We start from the raw sequence: 12,052 nt of genomic DNA on the forward strand, positions 1-12,052 counted from the left end.
ATTGCAATACATACTTTCTGACTCGTTGCTAGCATTTGTCAACATGTAAATAGCAAACAATTGAAATAATTCTTCACAAGTCTCTGAAAACAAACACACAATATCAGCGTATAGTAAATAAATTTAAGTTAATATTAATTAATAATTATAGTCTAAAATGCAAAATATAAAAGTTCTTTACTCTTCGTTGACTGTACATATAAATAATTTAGAGTTGCAAACAATTCTCGTATTATATAATTCATTTGCAATAATTATTTATTTTGTTATTCTGCTTTTATCAGTTCGATATGGTTGACTGTGATAGTTGATTGTACAGTTAAAACTCTTGCATATTTTTTTGAACAAACCAAAGGAAATTAATTCTGTACTCCCTTAAACTAATCCATATTTAGCTATTAATGTTAAATCTACTTATGAGAATTCTCTGTGTGTATAAAATAAAACCCATAACAATTAGATCCATGTTCAGTTGATGGCTAATTGTGGTTTTAGTACGCATAATCAATGTAATTATAAATGTGTGTAATTGAAATATGCAACTAAATACAAACTTCTAAGTGTATACAATTTTTAAATTCTGAATGTAACTCTACAAAGAATATAAATACCTAAGTCAAATACATAAACACACCCCACATTGAGTCCCCCTAAGAATTTAGTTGATTTAAGTGTATACATTCAACAAAAATAAAAACCCAATTTAAAAACTATCACTCTGGACTATTGATTATATTAATTAGCAAGTTAATTAAAAAAAGCCTTTATTTATAGCATTTACTTCAAATTTGTGTACTGACTGTAGCGTTATTCCGGCAATTTAAACCATTTAAACTCGTAATGCTTCAGACCATTCTCAGCGGGCAGATTTGCTTCTTCAGCTGTTAGTTTACGCCACGACACATGTGGCTGGAAGCCAAATTCATTGGCAATATACTCGACGGTATGTTGCACCGCATCGTCGCTAATTGAAAAGTATTTGCCTTGCTTGTTGCCATTGCGACTGCCGGTTTCTTCATGGCCATTGTAATCCAACAGATATTTAAACTTGTATAAGTCACCGATTTCCTCAGCTGTCGCCGCTTGGCCGAACACTATAAGAAATGCAAATTGATTGAAATCCATTTAGTGAGTACACACTGTACTACTTACACGCACTGCCCTTGCTTGTTGTACTCGCTAAACCGCCAGCTGGTGGCTGTCTTTGCTTTTGCTCAATGGTTGTTGTCAATGTTGGTGTATTTAAATTGCCCGCGTTGCCAACTACTGCATTTGGTGCTTGTCCAAACTTAGTATCACCTGGTGAATTTGATGCATGTCCAGACTTCGTGTGATCTGGTGAATTTGGTGCCTGTCCAGGCTTTGTGCCTACAACAGCTGCATAGCAAATTTCAAGATAATTAATATTATTAATTATGGTTAATTAACTAAAAACTCTTACAGTGACTTGGCCTTTGAGTGTTTATGTTGTGGTGTGCATGTATTTGTGTAGGGTGTCTGTGTGGTTGTAGTATAGCATTGCCAATTTTATGTGTAACGGGCAGCACAATATTGTTCATAGAGTGGAGAACATCGTTGCTAGCTTGGACTTGAGCTTCAATTTGCGCCTGGGGTATATGTTTATGTTGAGTGATAATATTCTGCAGCTTATTTGAAACAGGCAGTACAATATTACTCATAGAGTTTACAACATCCCTGTTAGTTTGAGAAAATGGTCTGAGATTAAGCTTGTTGGCTGTTATTGGTGTAGCAGCAAATGTTTGGTGTGGGCTTGTTGCTGTAGACAAAGGATGGATTTTGTTGAGCAGCTAGCAAATTATTGGCATGATCTATTGGCAAATTGGGCAACCCAATGGATTGAGCAGTTAGTTTGCTGAGATTGAGCTTGTCAGCTTTTATTGGAGTACCAGCAAATGGTTTGTGTGGGTTTGTAGTTTGGGGTTGAGGATTTGTAAAGGTTGACTGCGTATGCTTAACATGTCCTCTGGGCGGGGCAACTCCTTGCGAAGTTGGTTGTAAGTTATTCAAATCATAATTTAAATCTGTAGAGTCTTGTTGAGTTGATGGTTGCATTTTGTCGAGATCGTTGTTCAAGTGCAGGAGTCCTTGCGTGGCAGATGGAGATCCTTGTAGAGATAGTTTGTTGTTTGCATAATCCTTATTTATGGATCCCTGTGGAACACCCTGCAGGCTTGGCTGTCTATTAAGGCCTTTGTTTGGATTCGAGAATCCTTGAGCGGTAGATAAAACTCCTTGCAGACTTGGCTGGTAGTTGATAGACTCGCCGTTTGCGGATGCATGGATGTGATTTATCTGTGTCACTCCCGGACCTGCTGAAGCTTTGTTTGTGCTTGCAAAAACTTGTTCTGGCGTGAGAACTTGTGTAGAACCAGCTAAAGCTGTTTGTATATCTTGCGCTGATAACTGCAACTTATTTGAATGAACTGGCAGATTCGTCGAAGAGGATTTTACTGGTGTGGCAAAATCGTTAAAGTTCTTGTGTCCTGCAATAGCCGGAGGAACTCTTTCCAAGCCAGCCAATAAATTTAGGGCAGACTGCTTGACATGCAAGAGAGTCGCAGGCTCGTTGGCTTTGTCGATTGTATTCGTGTGGAAGCTAAACTCTTGTGTAGGTGTGGCGTGATGTGATTGTTGTGCTTGTAACTGTGTTTGGGTATGTTGCTGTAGGTCGTATAGAGTGGTGAACCTTTGGCTTGTGCTGTCTGCATCTAGATTGTCTACAATAGGCTGATCAATCGTTGACTGATCAAGGGAATAGGGCTGGGTGCTAAACTTACCTGGCGCATCAGCTGCCGTTGGCGTCAGCGGCAAAGAGAGAGGGCGTATTTCAGTTTTGGTGCCGCGATTTCCAGAAGGTGACTTAGCATGTCCTGCTGCCAGCGAAGGTGACGAAGCCACTAAAACTGCTGGAGAAGCAAATGCGCCAAGTGTGGAAGATGAAGTTGCTGGCACTGCTTGTGCTGGTGGTGCTGGTGTCGACTGTTTCAGGAAGCAACCTGCGCAACCCTCTGAGTAGAAGCTATGCTTAGTCGGCTCAGCAGGCGGCTTGGAACTCGTAGTTGTCAATGCCGTAGCTGCGGGCACGGCATCTAAGCGATAAACAGGAATATTTCAGAAAGAGCTCAACTAACGATGTTCACTTACTTGGTGATATTGGGCCCGCATAGGGAAAACTCTTCATGGACACTATGCGAAACTTGCCATTCTCATCTGTTGCATAGACAGTGACGTGATATTTGCCATCGGCGGTTATGAAACCAAATTCGCCAGTAACAATACCGCGTTCATCTGTGTAAATGAAAACAAGAGTTAACAATGTTCTTATCACCTCCACACATACCGATTCTTTTATAATGAACGACATGATGTTTTTATTTGAATTGATGTTCGTTCTGCATGGAACGAAACCAGCCAAACTGGCGTTTGATCTGGCTATAAAGATAAGCATCTCATAAACTGTATCGATAATGATTTTAAGACGTACGCATGCGCATAAAATATAGCAATCTTTTTATTGGCTGCCAGAATTATTCATAGAAAATATGTATAATATTTAGCTATATCCTGCTACGAAGCACCACCCACCAGCAATAACAGTTGTTGGTGTTTGGACTTCATGGTCTTTGTTTTTGTTTTGCAAACTTGTTTTTGTACCTCCGGCTTTTGATTGTTTAAGCGCTTTTTAACGGCTTTTATGATTGGCTTGCAATTATTTGTTTTTAATATAATGGGCTTTAAATGTTGTCAAGTCTTTTGTATTGAGCAAAGTGCATTTTGTCATCTTTAATTGAATAAACAAACAACTTGTTTTTTTCTCTAACCTTTATTTCAATGAGTGTATCGGTTAATCGGTGTCTAAGATAGTTTTGGCATGGTAGATCGGGAACGTTATTGTCATAATCGTGTCTACACAATATGTGATTCTTAAAAATTGTAGATTTTACTAATTAATTAAATTTTAGTTATAAGTATTGTTAGAGTTAATGAGTCCTGTGCTCCATCTGCCAGCGTGGTTTATAGCAAATGTGTTGCAAAGCTTGGCAGGTTGCTCTATACAGCGATTAGTGTTACGCCTACAACTAGCGTTTGTTTATGGTGACTTGTAGATACATATACTCAATAAGTACATAATTGTTTGCTTAATTGATTATTAATTAAGTGATAACTTGATAAGCTGTTCGTATTAATGGGAACAAGTTATTAGTAATTGCGTATCAAAGATCAAAGAATTGTCTATAGTAGATTAAAAAAAAAATAAAACAAAACTTTGGTTAAATTGATATATGCACCTTAGATGGTGTCATTCCTATTATAAGTCGTAATGTATTTTTAGCTCAACTCTGGCATTAGCTCAATACAATATACGAATTGGCATTATACCTATAAATATTGAAATCGTTGGCTTTATACCAGATTTCAGTTGGTATTAAAAGACAAAATCCATAAATAAAAAGATATTGTTTAGAGGACCATAACACGGCAGCCTAACTTGTCTACACGTTATGCAAATCCGCGAGCGACAAAGCTCTCAAAAACTTTATTACAGATACAACATAAAAAAGAGCCGTAGCGTTAAGCCAAGAATGCGTTGGCTCAGCTACTAAATTTTTTGTCTATTAGTTTTAGGCTGACTAATTGCAATAGACACTCGCTTGCAATGGGCAGCAGCTGAACTGGCGGTCAAGCAAACGTGTATTGTCGGTGTGGCATTGCACAATGCAACAAAAGTCAAATGTTGTTGCCTTTTTTTGGCATGCGGCATGTGGCATGCAGCTGCTAACGATCGTCGTAGCGATAATGCTAATTATAGTGACGCATCTTCATTTGCATATATCGGTTACGGTGTCAATCAATGAAGCTAATGCTTTAATTACTGTCATAAGCTAATTGTAAGCTGACTCTAAGCCACGCGTTCACTTACCTCTCGACTCTTGGCGATGCTGCTGCTCCTCGACGGTGAATCCAAACTTATATGGGCGCACTGTGGTAGCGGCGCTGAGCACAGAGCTGCAGCAGAGTACAGTCAGCAGCTTAAAGAGTCAAGCATTAAACACACACATACACACACACATATGCAAACACAAACACTTACAACACCTTTGGCTGCCAGCAGCGTGAACTTCATTTTGATATTTATTGAAAAGCGCTTCGATTTTAATTAATAGTATTCTTCAAAGCCGTGTTGAGCTGATTTATATTTATCGTTGAAATATTAATTAAGATCACACCTCTGACGTTAGCTAATGTTTGTTTAATTTAATGACAAATTCGTTGCAAAATACGTTGTCGCGTCTCTCCGCCAATGTTGTTCTAAAGTCGGAGCAAGCGACGCTGAAACACACCCCACGATGCTCGACAGCGAATTGACAATGTTAATAATATTTGGTAAACATTATAAAACATTAGAAGCGGCAGACCAGCCAGCCGATCAGCCGGCCAGCCTGCCAGACGAGCCCAGACAAGTGTGCGTAAGTGTGCATGTATGTATGTATGTCTATGTGTGTGTGTTAGTTAGCCCGCCTGCCTATCTGTGTATGTGTGAGTGTGCATTTGCTTATGCGGCAGCCACTACTACGCATTGTCAGCATACAGTTATTTATATATGTATTTAAATTAACTGTCAAGCTGTTGGCATATATATTTTATACCAGAATTTAAGTGCACATCTTAAAATATTTATTCACACTTATCGCCATGGTATATGGGATTTCACATTTCACTATTACAAATTATGATTTTTAGATCAAATACTATAAATCATTTAAATACTTTAAATTACACTTATGTTTGCAATTGTCTATTTCATCGTAATTATAGCGTATAGCTTAGTCGCCTTAACTAAATGCAGTTATGCTATTTATTTCATTCAGCGAAATCATAAATATAATATCGTTTGCTATTCAAGTTTCAGCTCGTTTGCACAGCTCGTTCCACTAAACTTGCGCATCTCTGCATAATGCTAAACAAGATATACTAGCATCTATTGACACCTATAGCATAGCTTATAAATTAATATCTAGTGTGTACGTACACACGTCCGCATATGCATGTGCAGTTAATTAAACGTATCGTCTGCATGCCATCATTTGTCATTATTGCTTGCCCCTTGGCGATTTGCTAGAACAACATTGCCAATCATTACAAGATCAACGATGAGCTAGGCTGCCTGCAATGAGGAAGAGCTATGCCGGATATGCATCAAGGTGCATCAGTTGTGCTGCTGACAGCCATTTTTAATTGAAATGTTGTTGCCACGATTCCATTGATTTATGATTAATATACAATATAATAATAGTTAATAATATGTGCTTGAGAAAACTGAACGAAACAAAAATGCGTTTGGAATTACTTTCAAAATATGCTGCACACTTAGAAATCTTTCAGCATTAATATTTTTGGCAACCCAGCTTCAAAAATAATACAAAATTCAATAACACTTAATTTTTTGATAGCCGTCTCCCTGAGTTATGCAATACCGTATCAACTCATATTGTGTTGGTGGTTGTCTTGACTGACTACCACGCTTTGCGTTGTGCTCTCTCTCACTGTTTGAACGCTCAAAAACTGGTTAGCCCTGATTTCAATGCAAAGAAACTAATAAACATATATTGCCTAAAACCTTTTTTTCGATTAGTATGAGCTCTCTCAAAAATCACGTAGATATGACAAAATTTAATGAAAACTTTTTTGATCTTAATATATTTTTCTAAGTATTTTGCGTGCACCCCCAAGGTCTGCAGCTTGTTTTATTATATAACCGCAGTACCTGCATGAACTGCGCTCTCGCTATACACTACCTACGTATAGTTGCCTGTTAGATCGCGATAAAAAGGCGGTTCTCTTAAAATAGAGCGCGTTATACGATAAGTCTTCCAAAAAAATTGCTATCTTTTTTACACTACATAATTTACCAATATTTATTTTTGTTTGTTTATTTTTTTGTCATAGATCGTACGACTTAGTACAAATAGAAAAAAGAAGTAATTGCAAAAAGATTTTAGTTTTACTTTTCCAAACAAAATCACTGAAATCATTTCTGAAGTCTAGCATGTTTTGGTCTGTCTGTTACGCACAAATCTCATTCAACTAAATTACAGGACCCGTTTTTACATTTTTAAAGTACTGGGTCTAAAAAGTTGACTGCATCCGACTTTAGCAGACTCACCAAGCCTGTCGAGTAATGAAGATATACACCTTTTCTTTTTTTATATTTATATTAGTAGGATTATATGCTTATATTCAATTTAAATCCAAACTCGTTCATATCAATTTATACGCATAACTTAAAAGTCCAACCAAACGGTTAATGAACTTTATGAGCATACATGTACATAAATACATATATGTATGATAATTATGTATAAGCAAAATATAGGTGCATAATTTATGCAGTACCTTGACTAGCCTATATTCAAGCAGAAAAACATTTTCACAGTTGACGAATGCTGCATGAATAATCTATAGCCTTTTGTTGTTGATCAACATGAATATAAATCTGCTAGTTTTGGTTTGGTTGTTGGGTGGTTCATGTAATTTAAACGGGGAGACTGGTTAAAATATTTCTAGAATTTTAATTTAATTTCATCATATCTGGCTACGCTCATGATTGTGTTTAACAAAGTTTACGAAAAATCAACAGGCAACATTAATAATACAGACTTCCACGAGTCTAAAAAAATCAAACCCTAGTTAACAACTTATGAAATATTGATATAAGATATCACTAATAGGTCTTTTTAATTTTTCTTAACTATTTTATTATAACATTATTACTTGTCCATACCAAGCCATGGTTATATAATAGAGAACTCGTTTTGGCGCCGTGTTATTGCTGTATTTTGTTTATAGTTTAGCGAAAGCGTATTTTGTTTATAAACAAATTATAATTCATCAGTTTGAATATAATCGAGAGGAAATGTAAAAAAGTTACTAATACATCAGCTTCAAGCTCCTGTTGATTGTTAAATGTTATTGTTACTATTATTGATACAATTCGGGAGCGCAGTTATCACTGCAATTTAATAAAAATAAAAAAATCTTAAATAGTCAATAAGCTCAAATGCTAACATAAAAAAGCAACAGCTAAGCATATAAGCTTTAAACTTTTATTTTAATTGAAATAAAATGTATAACGTACATTTAAATAAATAAATATGTGTATTATTATTAATGCGACCAGTTGCATTGTTATGATTTTTCTTCAATGCGCTTTATACGTATAGGCTTGCAAACTCGCATTGTCTAGCGCAGTAAAATTTTGCAATCAACAGAACAGTTTGTGGTATGTGCTACACATATGTTGCTTAAAAATGACATATAACCTTCACCTGTGTCATTTATCGGATTTCATCTAAGACCTTGCAGATCTTGGCACACACACGCTAATTATACAGATGTAGATATTAATAAATGGGTGTGCGACGATCCAACGAATAAGGCATCATAGAATTTGGCTATATAAGGAGACGTTTTACTGCTTTTATATGCAACTACTTTAAGTAAGATCTCTTATTTTATACGGACGACTTGTAGCGTTATCAGGTTGCCTTGCGGCTTGCATTACAAGTTATTGACTACACATGAGATTATAAATAAAATGGGTGGAATCCAAATTTACTTTATCCGATAAGGCTTATAGAGAATACAGCTTAACGAATTGTAAGTGAAGCGTGCTTACTCGTATCAAAACCTTCGCGCATTTTTAAGCAAGCATCAACAGCTAATATCTTGTCATAGACGACTCTGTGAGCGTTATCAGATGTTCGCATTGCTAACCGAACATATGAATGCAGTTGTGGCAAAGCCAGTAGAAGAGCAGCACCGGCACGGTGCTAAAAGCAAAGTAGCCATGAGTTAATTGTAAAGAAAACAAAAATCCAGACGAAACCCGTTTATTCGCACTAAACTCTTTTTTATGATTTTTGCGAATTTTTTTTATCATTTATTTATTTTTATTTTTTTTGTTAATGATGGCAAATGAATGCGAAGGTCGACAGCTGGCCAACAGTGCGTATGAGCGAAGAAGAGCGCGGAAAAAAACTTGACAAGTAACCAAAGAGCCAGTTTCTGACTTTAATATTTGTAGTTGGCTGCTCTTGCGTCATACTTTTCATTTCGTTTTGGGCCTAGAACGCGTTATGCAAATGCTACAAATTTTGTTTAGCTCTAATCATTAGCATAGCTTTTCGCTTTTAGTAGGAAGTATCCGGGTTTTTATCCAAACTTTCTTTACAAACAGAAGTTGTCATACTGGTCGATGTTTCTTTTTGTTAATGTTCGCTTTAGTTTATTGCATTTGTTTGTTATAAAATCCAATATATAGCTTATTGAGCATAGGGCATGATCTAGGCACTAGCTTAACAGTGGGATGATATCCCGTTTCGTCGGCTGTGAAGCTAACTTCGTACTTCTTGCCATCGGGCGCTGTCCAGCTGGTGGAGCCATGCACACTTATGACACCCTCGGCATCTCCCTCTCCTGGCTTCAGCTCGCCCTCCTCACTGCGTGTAATGCCATTGCTTGTCTCATAGCTGAACGGCATGAAATATTAATGCAACAGTTGTCGACAAGATCAAGCTAATGCTTACCTAAAGGCATACTTGTCCACCCCATTGTTGTCCACATCCAGACGCAGCGTCTCTGCCTGTTGATCATCTGGCCGGGGCTGTAATGCTTACCTAAAGGCATACTTGTCCACCCCATTGTTGTCCACATCCAGACGCAGCGTCTCTGCCTGTTGATCATCTGGCCGGGGCTGCGCTAGACTGCTGCAGAGCATCAAGAGCAGCACAAAGATGAGGCTTGAATTACAATTCATTGCAATGCACTGAACCGTTTACTGCCCGGCTGTGGGTTTTTATAGACAATTACCAAATGATGTCCTCATCGCGAGAAAATGCAACAGCAACAAAATATTTTGCTGAGACGTTGCATTAATGAAAAAATTCAATAAAAAGAATTTAATTGCAAATTAGCACTTTTTTTTGAAGTGCATAAAAACGCTTATGACAACGACAAAAATAATTATAATAATCATCACTGCTGCTATAATTAGTTTTGTTTTATATTAATTAACAACATTTTATTTAGACTCTTTCTATGACTGCCATGAGTGCTAAGCTAATAAATGAAATTACCTTAGCAGTGCATTAATTTTAGTTTATTTTACAAAAGCAATACTGTTGATTAAAAAGTTGGAGCTCGAGCTCCATGCTTAGTTGTGTGGCAAATGATCGCCTTGTGGCTGGAAACCGTTCTCATCGGCAATATAGTGCAGCGTATAGGTCTGACCATCGGGGGCCACCCAGCTGACGGAGCCACGCACGCTTAGAGCCTCCTGCTCTGTGCCCGCGTTCTTCAGCTCAGCCTGCTCCTGGCGTGTGACGCCATCGCTTGTCTCATAGCTGCAAGTAAAAATGGTTAAAGGAAAGTCCTTAAGAGTTGGCTGGCGACTGCGGCTAAGCTTACCCAAAGTTGTAGCCATCGGTGCCAATGTTGTCGTTGTCATAGCGCAGAATCGTTGCTTGACTGGAGTCATCCAAAGGCGCCGGCGCGGCATTGAGGCTGCAGACAAGCGCCAAGGCGCACAGGATAACAGCACAGACTTTGTTAGATTGCATTTTGATAATGTTTTAACTTTGCACTTTATTAGGATTTCAAGTTCACGGCACGCTCTGCTAACGTAGTTGTCACAATTAAGCGCTAACGAGTAATGTGGCGCCCTCTAATGAGTCTCCGGCTATTTATAGTCAGACAGACAGGCCGACCGACCAAGTACACACACATACGCAGCACTTTAGGAAAATAAAGCAAAGCTGGCCATAACAATCACCTTTGCTGCACACATAATTATATAATTGTTGACTGTGGTGCTGGCAATTGTATACGTGTGTGTGTGCTTGTGCTTATGTGTATTAGTGTGAACATCTTAAGCTTTTAATTGAACAAGCGCTGCGACCATTAAGCGTTTGATGTGCGTTCAAATCTCATTTCAATTGGCCGCCAACCAGCAGCAGCAGCAGCCTGATGAGTTGAGATAGAGAGATAGTGGCGTAGTAAGTTCAATTGTTAATAAAAATTTGTACGTCTGTGTGTCTGTGTGTGTGTGTGTGTGCTTGCAAATATTTGCGCAGACGCGCGTGTTTGCATATATATGGCAATAGGTCAATGGCTGAATTAAGACACAAACATCTTGTTGAAGAAAATCAACAAACCTATTAAAAATAATTAATCTGCATTAAAGCTGGCTTGGCTAACTAATCGCACACAAGAGCACAACGCAACAGGAAGAGGAAGAATTTGGCAAACAACAAATTGAGAAAAAACATCAAAGCGTTGATTAAAATAAATGCTTAAATGCTGCCAGAAATTATTATACAAATTGAGCTTAAGCTTAATGTGAGTTAAGCGCACTGAACTTGGAACTGTGTAAAGCTAGCGAAAAAAAAAATAATTTCGTTAAATTAAACTTTAAATTTGATAATGAAGATATATTTCTTTGTATACAAAATAAGGCAAAAACAAATCTTTTAAATTAAACAAGTCCGCAGCAGTTTTATATTTACTTGTGCTCCATAAATGTATTAATAAATATTTATAATTTAAATAAAATAAATACATATATTTAGGTATTGTTGACTACTCAGCGCCGCATCATATTGCACATATTTAAACAAACAATACAGCTAATATTTTATGCCAGCAAGTGTTTAACTAGCGTGGAAGCCAAGCTAAGCGATAAAACGACAGCGTCGCACAACAACAACAACATCAACAACAACTCTCAAGTTGAGCATTTCCGTGCTATAGCTGACACAATTTTTGATTAAGGCTGGGCGATATTAACCTTCACAAAATCCAAATGTAGTCGCTGATGCACTCAGCTGCTGTGCTGCTCAGTTGTAGGAGCGCGCGGGGGCGTCGCAGCAACTTGTTAAGTGAAGATGCGACACGAGATTGAAGCTTGGAGTGTATGTATTGGTGTATTGGTGTTGGTAGTGGAATTGGTATGGGTATGGGTGTTTTGTGTGCT

General features: G+C 37.6%; 3 protein-coding genes across 5 annotated transcripts; all 3 read right to left on the minus strand.

Annotated features, from left to right (window-relative positions):
- Nucleotides 1–541: 541 nt before the first annotated feature.
- LOC108598604 (protein lethal(3)malignant blood neoplasm 1) lies at nucleotides 542–5,372 on the minus strand. Of its 3 annotated transcripts, none has more exons than XM_017985302.2 (6): nucleotides 5,114–5,372; nucleotides 4,943–5,051; nucleotides 3,166–3,309; nucleotides 2,799–3,110; nucleotides 1,153–1,377; nucleotides 547–1,094 (listed from the first exon to the last, which is right to left on the minus strand). In XM_017985302.2, the coding sequence occupies exons 1-6, from the start codon at nucleotides 5,144–5,146 to the stop codon at nucleotides 808–810; spliced, it is 1,110 nt and encodes a 369-aa protein (XP_017840791.2). In that variant the 5' UTR covers nucleotides 5,147–5,372; the 3' UTR covers nucleotides 547–807. The 3 variants fall into 3 exon arrangements, 2 of the variants coding, with proteins under 2 accessions (XP_033149377.1, XP_017840791.2); XR_004458839.1 differs by lacking the exon at nucleotides 547–1,094 and adding an exon at nucleotides 1,442–2,738 and having other exon boundaries at nucleotides 1,294–1,377; XM_033293486.1 differs by lacking the exons at nucleotides 2,799–3,110; nucleotides 3,166–3,309; nucleotides 4,943–5,051; nucleotides 5,114–5,372 and adding an exon at nucleotides 1,442–1,647 and having other exon boundaries at nucleotides 542–1,094.
- Nucleotides 5,373–9,307: 3,935 nt separating this feature from the next.
- On the minus strand, nucleotides 9,308–9,859 carry LOC108599295 (endocuticle structural glycoprotein SgAbd-5). The gene is made up of 2 exons (XM_017986097.2): nucleotides 9,699–9,859; nucleotides 9,308–9,551 (listed from the first exon to the last, which is right to left on the minus strand). Exons 1-2 carry the CDS (start codon nucleotides 9,836–9,838, stop codon nucleotides 9,308–9,310), a joined length of 384 nt encoding a protein of 127 aa, XP_017841586.2. The 5' UTR covers nucleotides 9,839–9,859.
- A 258-nt stretch (nucleotides 9,860–10,117) lies between these two features.
- On the minus strand, nucleotides 10,118–10,716 carry LOC108599199 (endocuticle structural protein SgAbd-6). The gene is made up of 2 exons (XM_017985995.1): nucleotides 10,489–10,716; nucleotides 10,118–10,424 (listed from the first exon to the last, which is right to left on the minus strand). The coding sequence occupies exons 1-2, from the start codon at nucleotides 10,638–10,640 to the stop codon at nucleotides 10,235–10,237; spliced, it is 342 nt and encodes a 113-aa protein (XP_017841484.1). The 5' UTR covers nucleotides 10,641–10,716; the 3' UTR covers nucleotides 10,118–10,234.
- Between the last annotated feature and the right edge of the window lie 1,336 nt (nucleotides 10,717–12,052).

Source organism: Drosophila busckii, chromosome 3L, assembly GCF_011750605.1.
Source record: "Drosophila busckii strain San Diego stock center, stock number 13000-0081.31 chromosome 3L, ASM1175060v1, whole genome shotgun sequence".
Classification (NCBI taxonomy): Eukaryota; Metazoa; Arthropoda; class Insecta; order Diptera; family Drosophilidae; genus Drosophila; species Drosophila busckii.